The sequence below is a fragment of the Danio rerio genome, chromosome 2 (genome assembly GCF_052040795.2).
Source record: "Danio rerio strain M-AB ecotype USA chromosome 2, GRCz13ab, whole genome shotgun sequence".
In the NCBI taxonomy this organism is placed as follows: Eukaryota; Metazoa; Chordata; class Actinopteri; order Cypriniformes; family Danionidae; genus Danio; species Danio rerio.
Genome location: NC_141022.1, coordinates 1,403,132 through 1,430,074, shown reverse-complemented (window position 1 = coordinate 1,430,074; position 26,943 = coordinate 1,403,132). Strand labels below are relative to the sequence as shown.

Below are 26,943 nucleotides of genomic sequence, written 5' to 3'. Positions count from 1 at the left end.
TCTGATGGCTACTTCCAGCAGGATAACGCAGCATGTCATAAAGCTCAATCATCTCAGACTGGTGAACATCACAATGAGTTCACTGTACTCAAATGGCCTCCACAGACACCAGATCTCAATCCAATAAAGCAGCTTTGGGATGTGGTGGAACGGGAGATTGGCATCATGGATGTGCAGCCGACAAATAAAATAAATAAAAATCTTTTCCGTATTTGACCCAATGCTGGGTTACAACCACGACAACCCAGCATTTCCAGACTGAGGATCATTTGCTGGAACAGAGTTAATTTACCGGAATGTAGTTATAAATACCGAGGGACTATTTTAATGTGTAGTTTCTCAGTCAGACGGCAGGTGGAAGCACATTCAACACTTGTTTTTGTTCTTGAAACACTGGATTGGTAACATCTTTTAATTTAGCATGATGACAAAAGATGAGTTTCTATTTAAGATATTATACATTCACATTATTTCAGTGTAAAAAACAACAACTTTATTATCAGTAAATCATCGAAACGCGGACATAAAAGCGGCCGTTTACCGACAGCAGCATCTCTTACCGGGACTAACGTTAACTCTCTGTCTCTCAGAGGAGTTCCCGGTGTTGTTCCGTGACAAAACAAACATCAAACGCCAGGATAAATGATGACTAGCGCTGGGAGATTTTCTGGCACACTTTATCGACATATATTTGTTCCACCGTGTGCGTGTTTGCTGAGCGGAGGGATTTCCCGCATGCTGTCTGTTTATTGCGGTTCTGCCGCGTTTCTCTGAAGTCTCCGGATCTTTAATGCTGCTGGAGAAAATCTCTTCCACGTAAAGCTCCACCCATCTCCACCTACATCATTTAAGTACTTTGACTTGAGAAGAGTCTGTTTTCAAAGTCAAGTCGAGCTGCATTGCATTCACTAAGGTAAGTCTTTATTTTAATCAGAACAAACATCTGTGTTTGGTATTAATGCGCTACACGATGTGATATAATTTGCATAACGCACGCTTTTAGACATGTTTTAGATTAATTTGCTTTTAATGTAGCCTATTAAACGCATGCACACTTTATTGTTTTTAGTTGCCTCTTCATCTGCTCGTCTCACTTGATCATGCGTTATGATTGTGATGATTATTGAGTGTTATTTTGCATGCACGCACTCATCTGCTTTCTGCATGTGCACCTGCTCCGCACAGACATGAACTTAGATGGGGACTGCATCATGTCAGTCAGTTGTGGGAATGGCAAACTTAGACAGTGGCTCATCGAGCAGATTGACAGCGGGGAGTATTCCGGATTGGTTTGGGAAAATGACGAGAAAACCATTTTCAGGATTCCATGGAAACACGCGGGAAAACAGGACTACAACCGCGATGAGGACGCCGCTCTCTTCAAGGTGATTAATGATGTTTATCTGAGTATAATCACGCCTCAGAAACTATTTACTATATTTGAAACTCAAAACACTGCCTATATAACTATTTTAAACATAATTAGGCTTATACTGGGTTGTTTTTAGCCAATGTTGGATCAAATATGAATGACCGTTAAATAACGAATTAACCGAATATTGAGTTACGAATCAGCATTTTTCTAAACAATATAAGCATTTTCTTGTCAAAAAGATTCACAAACCTACTGTTGTTGGTGTTTATCTTTATTAAACAATAAGATTCAGTGTTAAAAATGAAAAGAGAAGCGGTTACAGGTGGATGATGGTTGTCTTTAAAGGGTTAGTTCACCCTAAAATGACAATTCATTTGTGGGATATTCTACCAGGAGCATACATCATCCCTGAAATAAAAACAAATACAGTGAATAAAAAGTGTTTCATCCCTAAAATTTCTAAAATGGGCTGATGGTTGATTTCTGTGGGTTGGAATATTCTCAGGTTCATTTCTTTATTAAAAACACTACAAATGTACAAACCCTGTCGGTGTCCTTGTCCTCAGCCTAATCAAACCTCCAGCTCAAATAGTTTTGTTATGCTAAAAACTGTCATAGAAAAGAAAATACTTCAGAAATAGCAAGTTTAAATTGTTATCATTCTACAACCGCAATGAGGACGCCACTCTTTCAGTGTGATTATTGATGTCAGGGTTCAACACTAAGGATTTTTTCTACTGGGCCGATCAGGCTAGTGGTTGAGATTTTTACTTGCCCTACCAAAGTTTTCACTGGCCCCACCAAAAAAAAAAAAAAAGTTAATACCTATTTCTTAGCCACATATTTTAAATAATGTGGCAAAATAATGTCTGTGAATCTAGAATTTAAATATTTAAAAAAATGTTAATAAATGTATAATGAGCAAAGTTCAAGATTTTATGCAAATGAAAGAGCAGTATAGAAAATGTGCTGGTATTTTATTGCAATTCTAAATTATTTTTATAAAAATGGTATGCCGAATTTACGACAACTCTTTTTTCTTTTCTTTTTTTTTTTCGTTTTTTAATTTTGTACCAGATTACAAAAAAAAAAATAACATGCTCATTGTTACTGGCCGATAGGGGCCAGTGACAATCCTGTCTACTGTCCCGAGCATCTTTCACGCTAGCCCCGGGCCACTGGGCAGTCCTTATTGTTGAGCACTGGATGTTTATGTGAATATAATCACACTTAGAAACTATTTATTATAGGTAATATTTAAAATACAGTCTACATAAACACGATTAGAGTTATACTGGGTTGTTTAAAGCCAATGTTGGATCAAACATGGATGACTGTTTATATTTGAATAACGAATTAACCGAATATTGAGATACAAATCAGCATTTTTCTCAATAATATAATTAATTTTCAGTCAAAAAGATTCACAAACTGACAGTTGTTAGTGTTTATCTTTATTAAACGATCAGATTCAGTGGGAAAAACGAAGAGAGAAGTGGTTGCAGGTGGATAATAATTGTAGTTAAAGAGATAGTTCACCCAAATATGACAATTCTATATATAGCTGAAGTCTGATTTATCAGCCCCCTGTTTATTTTCCACCAATTTTCTGTATAATGGAGAGCAGATTGTTTCTAAACACATTTCTAATCATAATAGTTTTAATAATTCATCTCTAATAACTGATTTATTTCATCTTTGCCATGATGACAGTAAATAATATTAGACTAGATATTCTTCAAGACACTTCTATACAGCTTAAAGTGACATTTAAAGGCTTCACTAGGTTAATTAGGGTAACTAGGCAGGTTAGGGTAATAAGGCAAGCTATTGTATAATTATGAATTATTCTGTTGAAAGTCAAAACATATATATAGCCTAAAGGGAATAATAATATTGATCATAAATTGGTTTATAAAAAATTAAAAACTGTTTTTATTCTAGCCAAAATAAAACAAATAAGACTTTCTCCAGAAGAAAAAATATTATGAGACATACTGTGAAAATTTCCTTGCTCTGTTAAACATTATTTAGTCAAATAAGTCTGATATCAATATATATATATATATATATATAGTTGATATCAGACTTATTTGCCCCCTTTTAATTTATATATATATATATATATATATATATATATATATATATATATATATATATATATATATATATATATATATATATATATATATATAACACATACATAAACAAGAAATAAACACATACTTTGTAGTTTTCTGGGGAGTCTGACAGTGTTTGGTTACAGAAATGCAATAACCAAATGTAAAATAACATGGCATAGTCTTGATCATATTTATTATTCAATTACATTAATCCTTATTAAGCATCTTTATGTGCTAATATAAATCTCTCTTTAAATGTTCATAGGCCTTAAAAACACAAGTAGACGTCACATTTCACTCTATTACAGTTCAATTCTTCAGTGTCTTCACAAATCTCTTGTGTTTTTACTCTTAAAAATGAAGAGCGAAGCGGTTGCAGGTGGATAATGTAAGTTATTCTAAGGGTTAGTTCACACAAAAACGACAATTCTGTCATTTATTTACTCAATCTTCATTTATAACACCTGTTTGAGTTTCGCTTTTCTGTTGAACACACACAAAAGATATTTACATGTTGGAAAACCATCGACTTCTGTTGTATTTGTTGTTGTTTTTTCTACTTTGGAAGTCAGGGGTGTTTCTTTTGTGCTTAACAGAAAAGTGATAAATATTAAGTAAGTTTTCTGTTCTGGTGTGAACTATACCTTTAATGTGATGGGGAAACAGATGACGTCTGCTGTTCTGTCCATTTGTCATATCTTGTCAGATTGTCCTACCTCCCATTCAAAAAGTAGGCAGCACATTTTGATGATGCAGTAAGCTACCTATTAGATTTTACTACCAGTGTAAATTTTGATGTGGAGTAGTGTAATATGGTGGCGCAGTGGGTAGCACTGCTAGAAGGTTGCTGGTTCAATCTCCGGCCTGGTCAGTTTTCTGTGTGGAGTTTGCAAGTTCTCCCCTTGTTGGTGTGGGTTTCCTCCTTGTGCTCCGGTTTCCCCCACAGTCCAAACACATGCGCTATAGGTGAATTGGGTAAGCTAAATTGGCTGAGTGTATGCGTGTGAATGAGTGTGTATGGGTGTTTCCCAGTAATGGGTTGCAGCTGGAAGGGTATCCTCTGCATAAAACATGCTGGATAAGTTGGCGGTTCATTCCGCTGTGGCGACCCCTGACTAATAAAGGAACTAAGTAAATGAATGAATGAGTAGTGGGATATGAAGCAGTACATAATATCGCCCTAACCTAACCTAAACACTGTATCCGCAACCTCAGAACCATTTGAATACAGTGTTGGTAGCATCATCTGATAGGTCGGATAAATGTCAGGACATCAGTAAACGCCGTCTCTCTCTTTCAAACTAAAATGATCATTGAAAAAAAAGATCATTCCTAGAAAAACTTGTTTGTTTGCAGCCACGTGGTTTGATATCTTGTTATCTGATGCCATGATGACTTTCACGTTCCTGTAAGTAGCTTGAGGGTCCAAATAAAGTTTGGTTCAACTTTATAAATGTACAGGAATCATATGCTTTAAAAAATGTATATAGAGATTCTCTTTTAATATAATCTTTATATTACTCCAAATATACAATTGAGGGCGAAATTATTAGCTCTCCGGTGAAACATTTCTCAAGTGATATTCAATGGAGCACGGCTATTTTTCAATAATATTTTGCTCTTCTGGAGAAAGTCTTATTTGTTTTATTTCAGCTTGAATTTAATTGTTTTAAACTCATTTTAAGGTCAATATTTTTAGCCCCCTTAAGCAATATTAGTCTGCAGAACAAACCACTGTTATACAATGACTTGCCTAATTACCCTAACTTTACCCTAATTACCCTAGTGAAGCCTTTACATGTCACTGTAAGCTGAATACTAGTGTCTTAAATTAATATAATGTGCTGTCATCATGGCAAAGAGAAAAGAAATGAGTTATTAAAGCTATTCTGACTAGAACAGCACTTGGGAAATATTTGATAAATGGAGGAAAGGAGGGCAAATAAATTCCACAATATGCTTCTTTAAAGTGAAGGTTACTCTGTTAAAATAGTTGGGTTAAAAATAATCCAACATATAACCCAGCTATAGGTTATTATAGCACTTTCCCATCTATGGGCTATTTTATTTACAGCTTAAAGTGACATTTAAAGGCTTAACTAGGGTAATCAGGTTAACTATGCAGGTTAATCAGGCAAGTTATTGTATAACGATGGTTTATTCTGTAGACTATCGAAGAATATAGCTTAAAGGGGCTAATAATATTGTCCCTAAAATGTTTCTTTAAAAATTAATAACTGCTTTTATTCTAGCCAAAATAAAACAAATAAGACTTTCTCTAGAGGAAAAAATATTATGAGACACACTGTGAGAATTTCCTGAATCTGTTCAACATCATTTGGGAAATATTAAAAAAAAAAGAAAAGAAAATTCAAAATGGGGTAAATAATTCTGACTTCAACTGTAGGTCTTAAATTGAATATTTAAAAGTCTTACAAAGTCTTAAGTTTGACATTATGATATCTGCAGAAACCCTGAAACTCCACACAGAAACACCAACTGACCCAGCCGAGGCTCAAACCAGCAACCTTCTTGCTTTGATGCAACAGTGCGACAGACAGAACATAACATCTAACAATCTAATAATTTTTGGCTTAAATCAGTTTACCCCCTACATGTATTTATGGCTATTGCCAAATATATATACTCATGCAACTTCACATTGGTTTTGTGGTTTAGGGTCACATTTATGTGTCAGACTATAAAAATGCTGGATTGTCTTAACTTAGCGATGGGTCAAATGTGGACTAACCCAACTGTTGGGTTAAAAGTGTCATTTTAACTTAAAGTCCACATAAATTGGAATTTGCGATTTAGTTGTTCAGTTCCCCTATAGCAGACTGTGGGGGAAACCGGAGCACCCGGAGGAAACCCATGCCAACACCGAGCAGGGCTGGAAATTGCGACCATTTCGGTCGCATATGCGCCTAAAATTTTATTTATGTGACCTCAAAATATATTTGGGAGCATTTCTGCGAGAGCTTAAAATTGTTGCGTCCGACCAGTTTTTACAGCAAAATGTTCAGCACATACGCGGATTCAGGAGACATTCACGCAGAATGCATCTCTGCACTTGAAACGCGAAACGCAGCGCTCAGGAATGGTTTAAAACAGTTGTCATGTCAACTTTCTGCAGTAAACAAAGCCAAGTCCGTAATGCTTGCCCCGCCTTCGCGCTCTTCTTATTGGTCCACCACTGCTCTAGCACTGAAATATCAGCTGTCAATCACTCAGTCAATGCCTTCTGGCTTGGGATGACAGAGAGAGCTGCTACCACGAAAAACTGTAAAGCGCTGAAGATGAGAATGAAGAACACTGACAGATTCAGTTTTAGAAACCATGACATCTAAAGTTATAAATAATGACACATCTTACTAGTGACCATGTGCTGAATGTTAATCCACCATCTACACTTTTCCAAAACTGGATAAAAGACTTCCACTGGCTTCAAGTCCGCTGTGAAAAGTCTGTGGGATGGAGTTTTCAGGTAACTGTTTGCCACATCTAGCACGAGAGCTTCTGTTTAATCCTTCATATAATCGCCAGATGCTGTCCGCCGTGCAAGTGGCAGCTATATGTAAAACTGAACACCACGTACACCATCAGAAACGGGCTTACACTGAGTAAACTAATATCACTACTCATGAAAAGTATTGCTATTAACATGACGTACGCATATAATAAGGTACAGTATATGTCAAAAGCATCAGTGCAATATCAGACAGCACCCGTGAGAACAGCACAGTTATAACGTTAACAGATTCATTCATGTCCAGCAGTGTGTGCAGGGCCGGTGAGCGCTCCGTGTATGTTTTGCTCACTCAGTTATGTTATAAAAATCTATTTTCTTGTGATAACGGGATTTCATTGAGACATATTTTCCTCACACATACATATATATATGTTTTTGCTTGTTAGTATGATTAGTGTTGATTTCAAATGCTATACATATGTTTGTATAAAACTTGTAGTAACGATGCTTATAATTGGTGGGTGCGACTAAATTTTGGCTGATGCGCCTACATTTTTAAAGTTAAGAGCACCGGTGCTAACCAGGCAAAAAGGTTCATTTCAAGCCCTGCGAAGAGAACATGCGAACTCCACACAGAAATGCCAACTGGCCCAGCCAGGACTCAAACCAGTGGCCTTCTTTCGGTGCTAACCACTGAGCCAACGTGCCGCCTAGGCATTACACGTTTAAAACAAAAAAAAAATTGAAAATATTAGAAACTGTTCACCTGAACATTATTTCGAGAGCCAGAACTGTTATTGTCTAAAAAGCCTACACTGCACAACACTGAGTAAAATGAGTTTTATTTCTAGTCCAGATATCTACAAATTATTACATCAAGACGCAATCTCTAGACAAGCACAAGTATTGTGTTGTTTTTAGAAATATTGACGTGAGTTTTCCCCTAAAACAGGCTAAATAATCTGCCTGTGGTGTAAGCAAACTCTCTTGTTTTCACTTTGCATTAGGAATATCTTGCCTACACTGTTGTTGACATGTTTGGTTACACTTCAGTGTGAAAGTACTTGTTCTCTTATTTGGTAGAAAGTTCTTCATTCTCTTGGTCTGACTCTTCTTCTGTCCTGCTCTTGACGACTGCAGGCCTGGGCTTTATTTAAGGGCAAATACAGGGAAGGATTGGACAAACCAGACCCTCCGACGTGGAAGACCAGACTGCGCTGCGCCCTGAACAAGAGTAATGACTTCGATGAGCTGGTGGAGCGGAGCCAGCTGGACATCTCAGATCCATACAAAGTCTACAGGATCGTGCCCGAGGGAGCAAAGAGAGGTAAACCACACTCTGGCATGATGGGTTATCTGTTCTCTGAGAAATATGAGTGGCTGAAATGCGCTTTAACCCAACGTTCAGTTAATGCTGTCAATTAAATGTACTTTCATATATATCATGCATCAGTCGAAGGTTTGTTGGAGCTTGACTGATTGGTACACTCTAAAAAATGCTGGGTTGTTTTAAGCCAATGTTGGGTATATGGACAAACGCAATGTTGGGTTAATAGTGTCAATTAAATGTTTTAATATTTTGCATGCATCAGTCGAAGGTTTGTTGGCGCTTTTTTATTTCTACACTCTATGCTGGGTTGTTTAAGCCCAATGTTGGGTCAAACATGGACAAACCCAATGTTGGGTTAATGCTGTCAATTAAATGTGTAATTGCATACATCAGATGAAGGATTATTAGAACTTTTCTTTGTTCTACACTCTTAACTCAACTTTAACCCAATGTTCCTAACCTTGCTACCGTTAGTTTGCTATGAGGGAATGATGTTCAAAAGAAAGCTCCACCCCCCTACTCAATATTAATTTTTAGCTGGATGTACATCAACATACTGAAATAAAGCCCTGCCCCAAACTCAATATTCAGTTTCAGCTAGATGTAAATCAACATACTGAAATATAGCCCCGCCTCCTACTCAATATTCAGTTTCAGCTGGATGTACATCAACATACTGAATTAAAGCCCCACCCCCTACTCAATATTCAGTTTCAGCTGGATGTACATCAACATACTGAATTAAAGCCCCACCCCCTACTCAATATTCAGTTTCAGCTGGATGTACATCAACATACTGAATTAAAGCCCCACCCCCTACTCAATATTCAGTTTCAGCTGGATGTACATCAACATACTGAATTAAAGCCCCACCCCCTACTCAATATTCAGTTTCAGCTGGATGTACATCAACATTCTGAAATAAAGCCCCACCCCCTACTCAATATTCAGTTTCAGCTGGATGTACATCAACATTCTGAAATAAAGCCCCGCCCCCTACTCAATATTCAGTTTCAGCTGGATGTACATCAACATTCTGAAATAAAGCCCCACCCCCTACTCAATATTCAGTTTCAGCTGGATGTACATCAACATACTGAAATAAAAGTCTCAGGAACTTCCAGTTTACGTGAACTTTTTAACTTTTTTACCCAACATTACATCAGTGCATATTTGACCCATCATTAGAGTAAGACAGCCCAGTGTTTTTTAAAGTGTAACACATAAATGTGACCCCGGACCACAAAACCAATGTGAAGTTTCATGAGTATATATTTGGCAACAGGCATGAATACATTGTAGGAGTCAAAATGATTTAAGCCAAAATTGTTAGATTATTAGATGTTATGGCTTAGTGGAGTCGTAGGTTACTGGTTTGAGTCCTGGCTGGGTCAGTTGGTGTTTCTGTGTGGAGTTTGCATGTTCTCCCTGTGTTGGCATGGGTTTCCTCTGGGTGCTCCCGTTTCCCCTGTAGTCCAAACACATGCACTATAGGGGAATTGATTAATTAAATTTTCCATAGTGTATGAGTGTGTGTGTTTTTCCCAGTACTGGGTTGCAGCTGGAAGGCCATCCGCTGTATAAAACTTATGCTGGATAAGTTAGCGGTTCATTCCGCTGTAGCAACCCCTGATAAATAAGGGAATAAGTCGAAGAAAAATGAATGATTATATGAAGATAAATGTAATTAACCAAATTAACCCAACCTGTCCAAATTAGTCACAACTACCCAGCGTTTTTGTGTTTAAGTAAAGATGTTTTGCACATTTCCCACTGTAAATATATCATAATGTGTTCTTTATCAGGTATGTGCATTGCTGTGAGCTTAATTTAGACAATTTTAAAGGAACATTCCTCAATATTTAGTTAATGTGTACAAGTCTCAGATTGTCCTATCCTAATACTGGATTCACACCAGATGCAACTTGTGTGAATAAACCACGCTATACTTTCAGTAATAGATGCATGATTTTGAGTGTACTCGCTTCATTCGTTCATCAAATTCACTTCAAATAGACACGGATTCCCATCATGCGCAGGGGTTCTGTCTGCCCGGCGACTCTAGCTTTATTGCTAAATGGCTAACATGGATTTTATTGGGAGAATAGCTGTGCTTTATGAGCTTTAGGAAGGCTGAAATACAGCGTAGTTTCACTCGGCGCTGTGTCTGAGTCCACTAGATGCTTTCAAAGGGGCACAGCAGCTCTGTGAGTTCAGAAACTCCTCCAGAAACTGAACCTGGATAATGGAGGCTTTCAGCGGTGCTTCAGATTTTGGGAAAATCTGATGTTTTATTGGATATTGGGAAAATCTGACGGTTTAATATTTTGTTTTGCCACAATATATGAAGGGAATATGAACCTAATTTCACCAGATGATTTTAACAGCTCTATTTGGAAAGATTTCATTCATTTAGATCGACTGGGATGATTTCGATACGATGCATCTGCATAAATTATAATAAATTACTAGCAAAAAATAATATTAACAGTATGCAATTATAGAGTAACAGTATTTAAGTACACAAATTGAGCAATAAAATGTAAAATAACATGCTCATCATTGTGTAAATAATAATTATAATAATAATAATTTAATCCTTAATAAATAATCCAGTCCTGTGATGCGATTATTGCAGATACACACGGTGCAATATTGATGCTCAAACCATATATTTTCAGCCCTTAACAGTTGGGTTAACATACAGCAACCCTTTTTTTTTTTTTTGAATGTGTGTTGCTCAGAAAGCACTTGAAGATGAAGGCATGCTCTGTGTTCACATTTAATATTGCTTCTTGCCCTCAGTAAATGAAGCAGGAAGCTAAGAGGAAGCCACTGCAAGCTTTTTATAGAGAGCTTCGGTTACTAAGTGCAAAGCAACGAACAGCACGAGTTGCCCCTCAGAGCTTGCATAACGCTTAAGATGTTGGGTCGGGACCATCAGAGCTCTGCTTTGACCCTGAAGGTTTCGAGTGCTTTGCAGAATTTCGCTGATGTGAAAAAGTTGATTCACACCTTAATATAGCTGCTATTCTTAGAGCTCGTGAATCACCTGCATAGTAATGCCACGATCTGAGCTATAAATGAGTGTGAGAAGGTTTTCGTAAATATACACATTGAAAATAAAAGTATACATTGTGTTTATGTATATATATATATATATATATATATATATATATATATATATATATATATATATATATATATATATATATATATATATATAAATACACATATATACATACAGTGGGGCAAATAAGTATTGAACACGTCACCATTTTCCTCAGAACACGTCTTTCTAAAGGTGCTGTTGGCTTGAAAATGTCCCCGAGATATTGATAGCAAGCAAAGAAATCCATATATGCAAAGAAAACAAATCTATTTAGTTTACAAATGAAGTTATGTGTGATAAAATGAAATGACGCAGGGAAAAAGTATTGAACACATAAAGTAAGGAAGGTGTAGAAAGTTGGTGGAAGCCCAGACAGCAGCTGAAATCTCTCAGGAGTTCTTCAGCAACTTTCTGCCCTTCCTCAGTGTAAATGCAGTAAATATGAGCTGCTAACACTAGCAAGAGGATGAAGATGAAACCAGGGTGGACACTTTAGCAGGACAATAATCCAAAACACAGCCAAGGAGACTCTCAGATGCTTTCAAAGAAAGAAAATCAAGCAGTAGAATGTCCCAGCCAATCACCTGAACTGAATCCAATGGAGAATATAAATGCAAGCTCAGATCTGATAGACGAAACCCACAGAAGCATCAAGACTTTGACACTCTGTTGAAGTCTGTGAGAATCTCACACCTGAGCACTGCATGACTTTATTCTCCACGTGAGAGGCGTCTCTACACTGCTATCATTAAAAAAAAGGCTTGATATAAAGTATTAAACTGATTTCAGTAGTTCAGCACTTTCACCTTCTGTCATTTCATTGTTATTATCATTAAGTGAATTGAACATAAAACAATTAAGTTGTCCCTAAAAGATGTCATTTCAATGAATATGAATAGATGTTGTTGTTTTTCTGTATTTTTAGGCTCTAAGGCCATCAGTATGGAAGAAAACACGACACACGTGACTCCTCTTAGTTATCCAATGCATTCTGCTTACCCAGCTCTACAGCCGCAGGTAAGACACTTCACTTTTCAACAGGATTCATTTCTCTGTACTCCATGTTCATTTAGCACTACACCTGGATGAAATGACTTATTCTGGTGTCAGCATCAAAAAAATTGACAAAAGTGAGTTTATAAAATTAGAAAACATCTTAAATAAAAACGGTTATTTATAAGAAAACCCAAAGCAAAAATATTTGCAAATCGGCTGGTGTTGGGTTTTACATACATTGTCAATACTTTGGAACTGGTTCTTTTTGGAATCGATTCTCAATTCTAAATGGCTCAGAAACAAGAAATTGATTCTTTTTGGAAATGATTCAATACAGTTCTCAACACCTTGGAATAATTTCTTTTTTAAAATTTACTCTTGATTCTCAACACCTCAGAATCAAGGAATTGATTATTTTTGGAATTGACTCTCAGTTCTCAATGCCTCTGTATCGAAGAATCAATTCTTTTTTGGAATCAACTCTCAATTCTTAATGCCTCGGAATCAAGAACTCGATTTTTTTTGCTATCAACTCAATTCTCAACACCTCTTAACCAAGAAATTGATTCTTTTTGGAAAGGATTCTAGATTGTTAACAACTCGGAATAAGTTCTTTTTGAATTGTCTCTATATTCTCCACCCCTCAGTATCAATGAATCAATTCACTTAGAATCAACTCTCAAGTCGCAATGCCTCAGAATCAAGGAATCAATTCTTTTTAGAAACAATTCTAGATTCTGACACCTCTGAATCAAGAACTTGAATCTTTTTTGGAAACGATTCTAGATTCTCAATGCCTCAGAATCAAGAAATGAAATCTTTTTAAAAACGAGTCTAGATTTTTAACACCACAGAATTAATTCTACTTTGAATTGACTCGATTCTCAATGTCTCAGAATCAAGGAATCAATTCCTTTTAGAATTAACTCTCGATTCTCAACACCTTGGAATAAGTTCTTATTGGAATTGACTCTTGATTATCAATGCCTTAGAGTCAAGGAATTGACTCATTTTGGAATCAACTCTCCATTCTCAATGCCTCAGAATCAAGGAATTAAATTTTTTTTAAAATTAAGAATCCAGAAATTCTGGATTCTTAATGCTTCAGAAATAAGGAATTGATTCTTTTTAGAAGCGACTTCTGATTCTCAATCAAGGAATTGCTTCTTTATCTCAGTGCCTTGGAATAAGTTGCCTAAGAGTCAAGAAATTAAATCTTTTTGGAAGTGACTTCTGATTTTTAATGCCTCAGAATCAAGTAATCAGTTATTTTTGGAATCAACACTCAATTCTCAATGCCTCAGAATCAAGGAATTGAATCTTTTTGGAAACGAGTCTAGATACTCAATGCCTAAGAATTAAAGAATCAATTCTATTTGGAATTGACTCGTTATTCTTAGTGCCTCAGAATCAAGAAATTGATTCTTTTCATAAACAGTTCTAGATTCTCAACACCTCAGAATCCACTTTTTGGAATCTTTTGGATTGTCAATGCCTCAGAATCAAGAAATTGAATCGTTTTGAAATCAACTCGTAATTCTCAGTACCTCTAAATCTTGGACTAGGAAGAGTAGTTAGGACATGGTGATCAATTGATTTCGAGTAAAAGCATCTGCTCAATGGCCAAAATCAAAGCAGTTCAGTAGCAGTAGTGATACTTCTAATGCTAATGTGATTATCTGTGTTTGTCTGCAGATGTCAGGCTTCATGCTTCCTCAGGAGAGGCGAGACTGGAGGGAATTCGGCTCAGATCCACCGCACACACAGACGCCTCACGCTGATTTACCATACGGCCAGTGTCCGTATCCACCATCCCGCTCGCTGCCCTGGCACACAGCACCCTGCGATAACGGTACGGCCACACAACAACATCATCATCCTCAGATCTTGTCCATTGATTGTTTTCATGTGACGTAGTCTCAGGTAGCCAGAGCTCAGACTGATGGCTGAAGGTCTGGAAGCTTTGGTGCTTTTAATGGTCAAGCCCCGCCCACAATGTTAAATCACTGACAGGTTAACCAACCAATGTGCGCACCATTTGCATCATTCCTTCACGGATATCTTTAAGAAGTTTATAACAACGATGCATTAATATTATAAATGATCTCTCAGCAAAACATAGGAAAATCGACATGTATGTAGTTTCTACACGCAGTGTCCGCGGGGTCTTGAAAAGTCGTAAATTTCCCATGAAGTGCTTTGAAATGTGCATTTTTTATTTGATGTTTGTCGAAATCTCAACTGAAACACTAAGAGAGGGTGGGGCATATAGTAGCTCCTCCCCCTTTAAAAAAAACAGCCAATAGTGTTTTGTTTCCTCACAGCTCTGCCAGTGAGAGTGGTTGAGCTTAAGCACATCAAATGAACAGCCAATGAGAAGAAGGGGGTGGGGCATGTCAGACACTAGAGAGCATTTGATTGGATAGAAGATTTGATGAGAAACTGAAGTATGAGGCGTTGTGAATAAAATCGTTGATCCATTTAGGCCAGGGGTGTACAAATTCTGTCCTGGTGGGTCGCTGTCCTGCATATTTTAGTTCCAACCCCAAGAAGGGCCAGTAGGGCATCCGCTGTGTAAAATATTTGCTGGAATCATTGGCAGTTCATTCCGCTGTGGCGACCCCTGATGAATTAATTTTTACGTAATGTACTTTACGTTTGTATTCTGATTACGTAATCCGGATTAATCCATCACTACTCATATCTGCTGACAAACACCCATTCGCAGTCATCACACACACACACACCAGTGTTAAGCACATTTTCAGAGAAGTTATTGTCTATTCTTGGTGCAAATGCTCGCGCTCGATGGCTTGTTCCTGTAATGATTGAGCTGAAGGTTTATCAGAGCGAAGAGCATTTAATAAAGGAAACAGGAAATCCATTTTAATGGCACACTGCATGTATTCATATTCGGTTATTAATGCCACTTCTCACTCTACACTGACCCTTCCCGCTCAGAGATGCTTTATTACCTGCTAAAGGTGGTTATTATGCGCTGAAGGTGTTAATTACCTCATGGCGTTTAAATGTTTGCAGAATGTTTAAAGCCTGCGTGGTCTTAAAAAGACTGAGGTGCAGTTTACATTAGTGTGTATTTGTTTTAAAGGAGTCTCTGCTGTCTCTAGAGTGTGTAGTGAAGCTTCAGCTCAAAATAACACACTAATAATGTCCTCCAGCTCTCTGAAACTGACCCTTTCAGGCTTTGATCCTAATTGTGGCATTTTGGTCGCTTTAAATGCAAATGAGATTGTGCTTTTTTTAAAAGAGGGCGGAGCCATTTTTGCCTATGCATCAGCATAGTGGCAGGTTAAAGACAGCAGTTTTAGCTGTGTTGTCAGTGCTGGTCAGGTGTGCATGTGTGCTTCTTTATTGTTTTTGCTGAACATTTCCAGTCAAATGCATAACAAGTCTTACAATATTACACATTTTAGCATAACGTGTAAACAAGGTAACAAAAAAAGAAGGAGAGAAAGAAGAAAAACAAAACAAATAAAGAACAAGAGCGGGTATACACAATATTTACCATATAGAAGAGGAGTTTATGGCACGCAGTGGTGCTGTCGCCTCACAGCAAGAAGGTCACTGGTTTGAACCTCAGCTGGCTCAGTTGGCATTTCTGTGTTGAGTTTGCATGTTCTCTTTGCGTTCGCGTGGGTTTCCTCCGGGTGCTCCCCCACAGTCAAACACATGCGGTACAGGTGAATTGGGTAGGCTAAAATTGCCCGTAGTTTGCTTCTGTTTTTGTCTTACCTGATTTCTGGAACTGCTCTTCCCTGGACACGAACTTCATCAATATTGTCATGGTCAACTCTTCTCTGCATCTCAAGTCCGCCGACGTACATGTCAAGCTAACGGGACAAACTAGTTGTGGACTTGAAAGCCCTCCACACAGAGATAAGCGGTCAGCTGGTAAGCACGAAAAGAAATGGCGTCACACCGCCACGTATCGTTCGCTTAAAAAAATGTAATTAAATTTAATGAAGCCATACGTTCAACTCGGGCTCATTGTGGAAACGTAGTCCCGCGGATGTTTCTGGAGGCCGCAGAATACGTCCTGGCGGGTACGTACGGCTGCAGTTCTCGCGTGAACCCACCGGAGGCCGCTGTCCGACTGACCGGATGATTAAAAAATGTCAAAAAAAATAAAAGCCTCTTTTCTACAGCGTTTTCGGATTTCACCGCGTTCTCACCCTGTCACAAAACTCGTTCACTTAATTTTTGGGATTCTGTTTTTGTCTTACCTGATTGCTGGAACCGCTCTTCCCCGGACTCGAAACCGATCGCCGTGGTCGACTCCTCTCTGCATCTCGAGCCTGCCGACGTACACGGTGAGCTGAGTGGACAAACGGGTTGCACGGGACGTATTCCGCTGTCTCCAGAAACGTCCGCGGTACTACGTTTTCAGAATGAGCTTGGGTTGCATACGTTCCTCCGGCTACGTAATTCGCGGTCTACAGATACATCCACGGTACTACGTTTTCAGAATGAGCATGCGTTGACTAAATGCATATAAATAGCATATTTTTCCAGTTTCGTGCATCTCTAATTTCAAAATGCTCTGTTTTTGGAGCCAAACAGCCTGATCAAGTGTCATCTGTACCTAAAATCAGCCTTTTTAATTGTGTGTGTGTGTTTTTTGGTAATTCACTGGTTGTTTTCACTTCACAAATAAACGAAAAATAAACAAAATAACCTAAAGTTCTAGTAAATAAACTTCAGTTTTGAGTTTTCGCATTTTGAATCGTCTCTTTAGCTAGTTTTTGATTTTAAAATGCTCTGTTTTTGTAGCCGAACAGCCAAATCGAGTGTCATCTGTGGTAAAGTCAGCCTTTTTTAATTGCGTTTCTTGTCCACTTTTCAGGATACCAGATTTCAGGCTCTTTCTACACATACTCGCCATCAGAAAGTCACCCGGTGGCGATGGATCCTAGTATGAGATCGGCTGAAGCCATGGCCATTTCAGGTGAACCAACCACAGATTTATAATCCACATCAGATCAGAATGTACTATGTTTTCTGCTAGTACACATGACTTGCCTAATTACCCTCACTTACTACAAGCTGAATACTAGTGTCTTGAAGAATATCTAGTCTAATATTATTTACTGTCATCATGGCAAAGATAAAATAAATCAGTTATTAGAGATGAGTTATTAAAACTATTATGATTAGAAATGTGCTGAAGAAATCTTAATTATCTCCATTAAACAGAAATTGGGGGAATATATACAGGGAGGCTAATGACTGAATGTGTTTTTTATTATTTATTATTATTATTATGATTATTATCATTACTATTAGTTTTTATTATTATTATTATTATTATTATTATCATTAATATTATTCTCATCATTATTATTATCATTATTATTATTATTTTTATTATCATTAATATTATTCTCATCATTATTATTTTTTTTATTCTCATTATTATTATTATTATTATCACAAACATTATTATTATTATTATTATCATTATTATTTTCATTATTATCATTATTAATATTTTCATAATCATTATTATTATCATTAATATTATTATTTTCATTATTATTATTATTATTAACATTTTCATAATCTTTATTATTATCATTATTATTTTTTTTTATTTTTTATTATTATTATTACCATTATTATTATTATTATTATTATTATTATTATCATCATTATTTTTATTATTATTATATTATTATCATCATTATTATTATTTTCATTAGTTTCATTATTATTAATATTTTTATAATCATTATTATTATCATTATTATTATTATTATTAATAATATTTTCATAATCATTATTATCTTTATTATTATTGTAATTATTATTATTTACTAGCACCATATAATTCGCTATAGAAAATAAAGTTTGCTATTATTATTATTATTATCATTATTATTATTTATTAGCACCACATAAATACTCTATAGAAAATAGTTTATTATTGTCGTCATTTATACTACATTATTTTTACTATTGTATTAATGCTTAGACATTAATTGTTATTCAGCCTTCAAAAGCAAATTAATTAAACTAAAAAGTAACTTGCATTTAATTTTTCAAAAAGTATTATTATATTATTATAAGTATTATATATTATGAGTTTTATATTGTTACTCGTTACTTAGAAAAGTAGTATTATTACGTAACTCGTGTTTGTAATGTGGTACTACGTCTACTTTATCCCTTACATATTGCACCAGTGTGTTTTTCTCAGTCTGGATGTGTGTGTGTGTGTGTGTGTGTCCTCAGACTGCCGGCTCCACGTCTCTCTCTTCTACCGTGAGTCTCTGGTGAAAGAACTGACCACCAGCAGTCCTGAAGGCTGTCGGATCTCCTCATCGGCGTCTCCAGGCTCTCCTTCGTCTCCGTCGTCTCCGTCAGAAGAGCGTCTGTACGGCGGGGCTGAGCCAGTGCTGTTCCCGTTCCCGTACCCGCAGTCGCAGCGGCGCGGTGCAGAGAAACTCCCCAACGTGCTGGAGCGCGGCGTCCTGCTGTGGCTCTCCCCTGACGGACTCTACGCCAAACGCCTGTGCCAGGGGAGGGTGTACTGGGAGGGACCGCTCGCTCCGTACGCTGACAAACCCAACAAACTGGAGAAAGAGCAGACCTGCAAACTGATGGACACACAGCAGTTCCTCACAGGTATGATCACACACACACATCAACACACTCATCCTCAGAGAGTTAGGAAACCAGCTCCTAGTAGGCTGGAGCTTTCATTTATTTAAAGTCCGCATGAACCAGAAGCTGCGACTGTTTTTTTAAACATCATGACGCAGTTCCTAGAGAAACAGAATATTAAATGAGTGGGCGTGGCTTGTTTTTGTCTACTGCGAGCTGATTGGATTTATAGAAAGATGGGGAACAGGGTTTGGGTTAGGGTTAGACTCCTCCTGCTCACCATTTCTGTTTGTTGTCATGTCGATGTCAGAACTGACAGCTGGAGGGGCGTGGTTAATAGTGTTAGTCCCGCCCAATACCTCAGACAGACCTAATCTGAGAAGTCCAACCTATTGTGTTTTATAAATGTCTAAATTTACACCAACACTAAACCCAACCTCATTGAATATCCTGGGTATACATACAGTATACACTACCTGCCACAAGTCTTGTTGTTGATCCCAGTTGTAAGAGCAACAATAATACCTCGACGTCTAGTTGATCATTTATTAAAGTGGCAGAAGGTGGATTTCTGCTGATCTGCATCCCAATCATCACCAATACTGCAGAAGACCTACTGGAACCAGCATGGACCAAGATTCTCACAGAAATCAGTCAAGTTTGGTGAAGGAGAAATCATGGTTTGGGGTTACATTCAGTATGGAGAGATCTGCAGAGTGGATGATCAACATCAACAGCCTGAGGGATCAAGACATTTGGAGAGGAACCACAGGGCGACAGGAGAGGGACAATTCTCCAGCAGGATAGCGCTCCTTCTCATACTTCAGCCTCCACATCAAAACTCCTGAAAGCAAAGGTGCTCCAGGACTGGCCAGCCCAGTCACCAGATGTCACCATTATTGAGCATGTCTGCGTGAAGATGGTGCAGGAGGTGTTGAAGATGAACACAAAGACTCTTGATGAACTCTGGGAGTCCTGCATGACTCTATTAATCAGTGATGTGAGTCATGTCAGAGATGTATGGATGCAGTCCTCCAAGCTCATGATGGAGTCAGACACAATATTCATTCTGTCTCCACTGCAGCAGGACTTTATATTCTATACTGGACATTATTTCTGTTCAGTGATGAGACTTTAGTCTGAGCAGAGTCAGACCGCACTGTCCTCATCAAATCAGTCAACATCAAGACATGATCAGATTTTATTGAGCTCAAATAAATGTAATCTAGAGGCCTTCACCTTTCATAGAGACACTTCTGATACCAAATCATCAACTAGAAGTCCAGTTATTATTTGATGTTCCTGAAGCTTGGATAGTCGACAAGACTTTTGTCAGGTAGTGTAAAATGCAATGCTAATTGACCTCGCTTTCATCACTGTACAGAAGGCTATAAAGTAGTTTAGTTGTTTCCTCATTCGGTGTCTAGAAACCAAGCCTGGTCACAAAAAGAGTTGATCTCAAACATTGACTGAAGTAAATTTGGTGCATCTCTGTTTGTAAACAAGTCCACACAGACAGAACACCTGCCGCTGTGGTGCATTTACTCATCGCACAGACTGATTTTATCATGACTGTACTACACAGGAAGACTTTTATTGGCATATGCAAATCATAAGATAACAGAATGATCAGATCAGATATCACCCATCCTTATGTGCGCACTGAGAGAGTTTCTGAAAATAACATATTTAATGCTTGTCCAGAAAATGCTTCTTGATTTCAGAGTTTTTAGATATTTGGACTAGAAACAAGACTAAGCGTGCACTTTTCGCAGTGTGTGTGTGCAGTCAGGAGAGGAAAGGCCTGTCCTTTAGTGTGTGTGTGTGTGTGTTGAAGCAGTGTGGTCGTGGCTCTTTAATGTCTGAGTGTGCTGGGCTTTTCCACCAGTCCTGACCCTCATCTGCAGCGGCTGCCGTGTGTTTTCATGTCTTCAGATCGCAGTATTGCTCAGCTGGAGTTTTCAGTCTTTAATGAGGACAGCAGTGACTGTAAAGCCAAACACCAAAAGCAGGTCATTTCTGACCCTCGACCACAAAACCAGTCATAAGATGTTTTGTTTTTTAAATGCTTAGATTTAATTCTGCCCAAGCGGCGACCTCCCGCTCTCCCTCAGGAAGCCAATACGGGAGTAACTAAAACTGCAATTCATCTGAAATTCCGCTAGTCCTGGCCGCTCCTGACTCCATAATAGAGCAAATTTCAGTTGAGTCCACTGTTAGAATGGCCAACTTTACAGCAGAAAAAAAGGTGTTTACAGCCTGCTACAAGAAAAGATTTTGTTTAATACAGCTAATATTATCCTTCATGACAACTGTGAGGGGGTGAATTTTTTTATAACTCATCCGTTTCCTTTATATTAAGTGATATTAAGTTTGCCTAATTAAGGGCGTGGCCACTTGAGTGACAGCTAGGTCTCGTTGGTCGCCGTCACGTCACCTCAGCTGAATCCTGCAGATTAGCCACTGAACTCGACATATTTATCGTATTTCTGTGTTGTTTTATGTGGCTTTACACAGTCGACTGTCTTTTGGACTTGTTTCCTACAATTATTAGATGGCATGCAATGCTGAGTGCACTTAATTGTGCTCACAAACCATTCACATGGCCTCCGTTTCCCATGTGAGTAAAGTTATATACTTATATACCATCTCTATACATGTATATGTTTTATTTAAGATCATTTATATTTAAATTTAGAGCTGTAATGCACTGCAGAATCTGACAGATTGATTAGCTGTAGGCTGTAGATCAGTCATCTGAAGTGTTGTCATACAGTGTTATGCTGGATTTCATCAATAGTCTTACATTAACTAACTCAGACTATATCTGAAGTGTTTGGAAGTCATTCGCATTTTCCTCCTGTTGAAAAGCGTCACTAGAACAATGTTTAGTGGCTCAATGTGTTACAGCAGTGTGTGTTTAAAAGTCTAAACACTTTATTGATATAGTGTAGAGCCAAGCACAAGTGTTCAGAACACAAACGAGTCGCAGGTGATGAAGTATTAAGCGTTCTCCCAAAGTAAAGTGTGTCTGAACCAGGTCTAAGCTAAATGCCAGCAGGTGTCTGTAGCTCCGCCCACTCTCCGCCTCTTTGCCCTTGTTTGGTATCCCGCCGTGGGTGTGATGACGCGTGAACAAAATGGCGACGGTTGGACACGCCTACTTGTGGCTTCTTTTGCGCTCTTTAGAAACCTATGGGTGATGTCACGGACACTACGTCCATATATTATACAGTCTATGATTCTGCCCCCTTTTAAAATGCCTCTCTGGTGTCTCTAAAGAGTGTAGTGAAGTTTGAGCTGAGAACAGCACACAGATAATGCTTTCTAGCTTTCTCAAACTGACTCAGGCTTTTGATCCTAACTGTGTTTTGGTGATGCTTTAAATGCAAATGAGATTGAGCTGTCTTCAGAAGAGGGCGGAGCTATCAATTAATTAACAAACCTGGTTTGTTTTTAACAGAACCAGACTAACAATATCATGTGCATCCTTATTACACTGATGCAAAAAAATAACTAAAATCTAAATACGATCATACATATATATATATATATATATATCTGATTGGCTGATAGCCGTGCAGTATTTTTCCAGTAACACCACTCAAAGGCCTCTTCATTGTGTATTACTCCGCCCACATACAGCCAGCAACAAGCAGAGAGACACTACAGTTTGACAAATATTACTGCTGTTAGACAACATCATATACTTTTGAGGCTTTTTAGCGGAGAATGTAATTGTTTAGATTGCAACTATGCAGTTTATTTGTAATCACCAGTGTACTGCATACAGCAACATATTGAAGCAATATTATTGTGAAGGATGATTATTAAACTATATTAACAAAAATAACAGCAAGTAAAAGAAAGCGGGTAAAAACATTCTGTGCGTGATAGTTAAAGGATGATGCCGCGCTCACGGTTAATGTTAGGCCGATTAATAATCTGTTCAAAGTATTGTTAAAGCGAAAGCGGCAACAACTGCTGCTGCTTACACAGAATCTCGAGCCCTTGAAGGACTGTGGGTGGATGAGCATCACACTAGTTTCATTTCAAGGCACGTTTGCTTCGAGGACACATGAGCTTTTAAACAGTCACGCACATCAAATCATCTGTGCGCGACACCAAAGCCCTCATCAGTGATTGAGGAAAGCCTGTTTTATAGTATGCGTGATCCTCTCATTCGTTATTCACTTGCTTTCTTTTGCTCTCGTGAAATGCAGTTTTTGTCAGTCGGGCTGCTTCTCGATTCTAACATCACATTTGTATGCATGTAGACAAACGGTCATACACTAACAGCCTAATCTAGTGACAACGAGCCAGCACTGGCCATTTAAACATGAGTTTCAGCCAGCCAAAGTGGCTAGAGCGAGTGTCTGTCTAACACAACCAAAATCTACCCGCATTTTTGTGTGTGTGTGTGTGTGTGTGTGTGTGTGTGTGTGTGTGTGTGTGTGTGTGTGTGTGTGTGTATATATATATATACATACAGTTGAAGTCAGAATTATTAGCACCCGTTTATTTTTTCCCCAATTTTTGTTCTATTCTGGGAAGATTGTTTCAGCACATTTCTAAGCATAATAGTTTTAAAAAGTCATCTCTAATAACTAATTTATTTTATCTTTTCCATGATGACAGTAAATAATATTTTACTAGATATTTTTCAAGACACTTCTATATAGCTTAAAGTGACATTTAAAGGCTTAACTAGGTTAATAAGGTGAATTAGGCAGGTTAGGGTAATTAGGCAAGTTATTGTATTACGATGGTATGTTCTGTAGACTATCGAAAAAAAAGGGGCTAATAATTTATTCCCAAAAATGGTTTTTAAAAAATTAATAACTGCTTTTATTCTAGCCGAAATAAAACAAATTAGACTTTCTCCAGAAGAAAAAATATTATCAGACATACTGTGAACATTTCATTGCTCTGTTAAAAATAATTTGGCAAATATTTAAAAAATAAAATAAAAATTAAAATGGCTCGAATAATTCTGACCTCAACTGTACTTAAATGAGTACACCCCCTTTTGAATATGAATATTTTAATTAATTTCTCTGTGATTTATATTCATTACAAATGAGAGTTTGCTCACCAAACATCATTAATGGAAAGATAACACATTTAAATTCAAACTAGTTATTGTAAAAACTACATTTAAAAAAAATATATATATATCTTATATTTTTGGTTTTTCCAATGTTCAACATTTGTTGATGTTGCATTAGATTCAGCAATCACGGAATCGTGAAAAACCAGGTTATTACTGTATTACTGTTGGAAATATGAATGTGAAAGTGAGGCTCGGTTATGCTGAGCACTGTTTTTGAAGTGCCGTGTGTTTCTCTGCGTTATTATAGAGCTACAAGGCTTCATTCATCACGGTCGCCCCATGCCTCGCTCTCAGGTCATTCTGTGCTTCGGGGACGAGTTTCCAGATCCTCAACGGCAGAGCAAAATGATCACAGCTCAGGTACAATCACATTTCACACGTGCAGACGCTCATGCATCACAGGTCGACAGTAGTCATACTGATAGTCATACTGGGATCAGTTCAGTGCAGTAGGAGCGCAGTGAATGAGAGAGCACAACAAATCATTTGTTTACAATCCTATTTGCTGAAATAATAACATACATACTTGATGATGGTGTTATCAAGACTTTCAGAGGAAGGAAAACAATAGTGTGAGACTAAAAACGGCAGCCAGAGGAGAGAATAATGCCAGATTTACTGTCCTACACACTCCATTACACACCCCTCACACAGAGCACTAATTCATTTACTGCAATTTGATGCACAGATGATATAATACACGCATAAACACATGCACATTTATTTTAAAAGATATAAAAATATTAAAAACTGACGGACTGAAGATGCTGATGAGCGTTAAACGCATCACACGAGTCTTATGAAAGCTCCATCACTGCACATGCTCACCAGCCAATCAGAATCAAGCCTTCTGTAATACAAACGCTTGATTGTTGATCTCCTGAATGTGTTGTCGGTCAGGTGGAGCCGATGTTCGCCAGGCAGCTCCTGTATTTCGCCAGTCAGACCAACGGGCATTACCTGCGCAGCTACGAGCTCCAAACCCCTGGATCTTTACCTGTGGAGGACTATCAGAGGAGTCTACAACACCTGACAGAGTGAACGAGGAAGAAAACATCCATCTGCACTGAGCAAGAGCACGCTTTTACATCTGAAAACACACACAGATGTGCAGACACACTGTTATACTGAGGCAAATCTGTCGACAAAGGTAAATCTGACTGTTTCTTGATGCAATTGTGAGCTTTTGCAGGTCAGATTTATCAGCCCTCCTGTATATTTCTTTCTGCAACACATTTATAAACATAAGAGTTTGTTCTGGAGACAGTCCAAAACTAATATTGCTGAAGGGGGGTAATAATATTGACAATTTGCTTTTATTCTAGCCCAAATAAAACAAGTCAGACAGTCAATATTATTAGCCCCTTTAAGCTATATATATATATTTTTGATTGTCTCCAGAACAAACCACTGTTATACAATGACTTGCCTAATTACCCTAACTTTACCCTAATTACCCTAGTGAAGCCTTCAAATGTCGCTGAATACTAGTGTCTTGAAGAATATCTAGTGTAATATTATGTGCTGTCATCTTGACAAAGAGAAAATAAATCAGTTATTAGAGATGAGTTATTAACACTATTATGATTAGAAATGTGTTGAAGAAATCTGCTCTGCGTTAAACAGAAATTCGGGAAAAAAATAAACCGGGGAGGCGAATAATTCTGACTTCAGCTGTATATTGCATCAGCAAAAATGACTGAGCTCATGAGCATGTGTTGAGCCTTAAGTCTGTATAGTGATTATCATGACCAGCCTAATAATATCTCTCAACTCTGCCTTTTTCATGCAGTTTCACAAGTAAAACTTAATTGTATATTTGCAAACTTTTTCAGATTTTAACTGAATTGTGAGAAACTGTGCCTGAGTATGCTTTAATGCAGATCCTTCATTAGAATCGTGGGAAATAAACATATTTTTTGTATGTGATCACGTTTATGATCAATACAGTCATTCTTGTGAGTCAGTCTGATGTTGTCTTTAATGTAAAGCTCAGAGTGAATGGGAAATGTGCTTTGTATTTTGCTTTTTTTGAACAAAAGAAAGAAACCAAAAGTAGATTTGTGGAAGAAGCTAAAACAAATATAACTACAGTATAACTAAACAATCTCTCTCTCTCTCTGTTAATTCAATTCAATTCAATAATTGCTTTATTAGCATGACAAATATTACAAATGTACTGCCAAAGCATTTATAAAGTTTACATAAAAATAAACACACATATATAATAAAAACAGTACACACAGTAAATAGTAGTAAAAAAAGACATTTATATATAATAATTAAATAAAATATCAACAATACATGATATTATTCAATATATCACATTAATATTCAATATATTATATTATAATTCAACATATCATATTATTCATACAAATCAATACAAATCTAGATCAGAATAAACGACAATTTAACGTCAACATTTTAGGATAAAACAGTAATAAAAACAATAATAATCAGTATATTTACAATCATTCATTTATAATCAGCTAGGTGTGTGTGTATATGATATGTATATGAATTTTTTTATTATGTATAATTTATTTTAATTTTATTAAAATTATTTTATTATTTTTATTTATTTATTATTTTATTATATATAATTAATTTTTATTATATATATTTATTTTATTTTATTATATATAATTAATTTTTATTATATATATTTATTTTATTTTATTATATATAATTAATTTTTATTATATATATTTATTTTATTTTATTATATATAATTAATTTTTATTATATATATATTTATTTTATTATATATAATTAATTTTTATTATATATATTTA

At 37.0% G+C, this 26,943-nt stretch overlaps 1 protein-coding gene across 3 annotated transcripts; it reads left to right on the top strand.

Moving 5' to 3' along the window:
• Positions 1 to 341: 341 nt before the first annotated feature.
• On the top strand, positions 342 to 26,074 carry irf4a (interferon regulatory factor 4a). 3 transcript variants are annotated; one of them, XM_087238395.1, is made up of 9 exons: positions 342 to 913; positions 1,186 to 1,385; positions 8,111 to 8,297; positions 12,338 to 12,429; positions 14,104 to 14,260; positions 17,273 to 17,374; positions 18,661 to 19,053; positions 24,393 to 24,505; positions 25,046 to 26,074. In XM_087238395.1, the coding sequence occupies exons 2-9, from the start codon at positions 1,188 to 1,190 to the stop codon at positions 25,184 to 25,186; spliced, it is 1,383 nt and encodes a 460-aa protein (XP_087094521.1). In that variant the 5' UTR covers positions 342 to 913; positions 1,186 to 1,187; the 3' UTR covers positions 25,187 to 26,074.
• The last annotated feature ends 869 nt before the right edge of the window (positions 26,075 to 26,943 follow it).

Excerpts from the sequence above, each read along its gene's own strand:
- irf4a (XM_087238395.1), top strand. The coding sequence starts at position 1,188 with ATGAACTTAGATGGGGACTGCATCATGTCAGTCAGTTGTGGGAATGGC. Across the intron at positions 1,386-8,110 it reads AGGACGCCGCTCTCTTCAAG|GCCTGGGCTTTATTTAAGGG; the intron begins GTGATTAATGAT and ends TGACGACTGCAG. Across the intron at positions 14,261-17,272 it reads CACAGCACCCTGCGATAACG|GATACCAGATTTCAGGCTCT; the intron begins GTACGGCCACAC and ends TCCACTTTTCAG.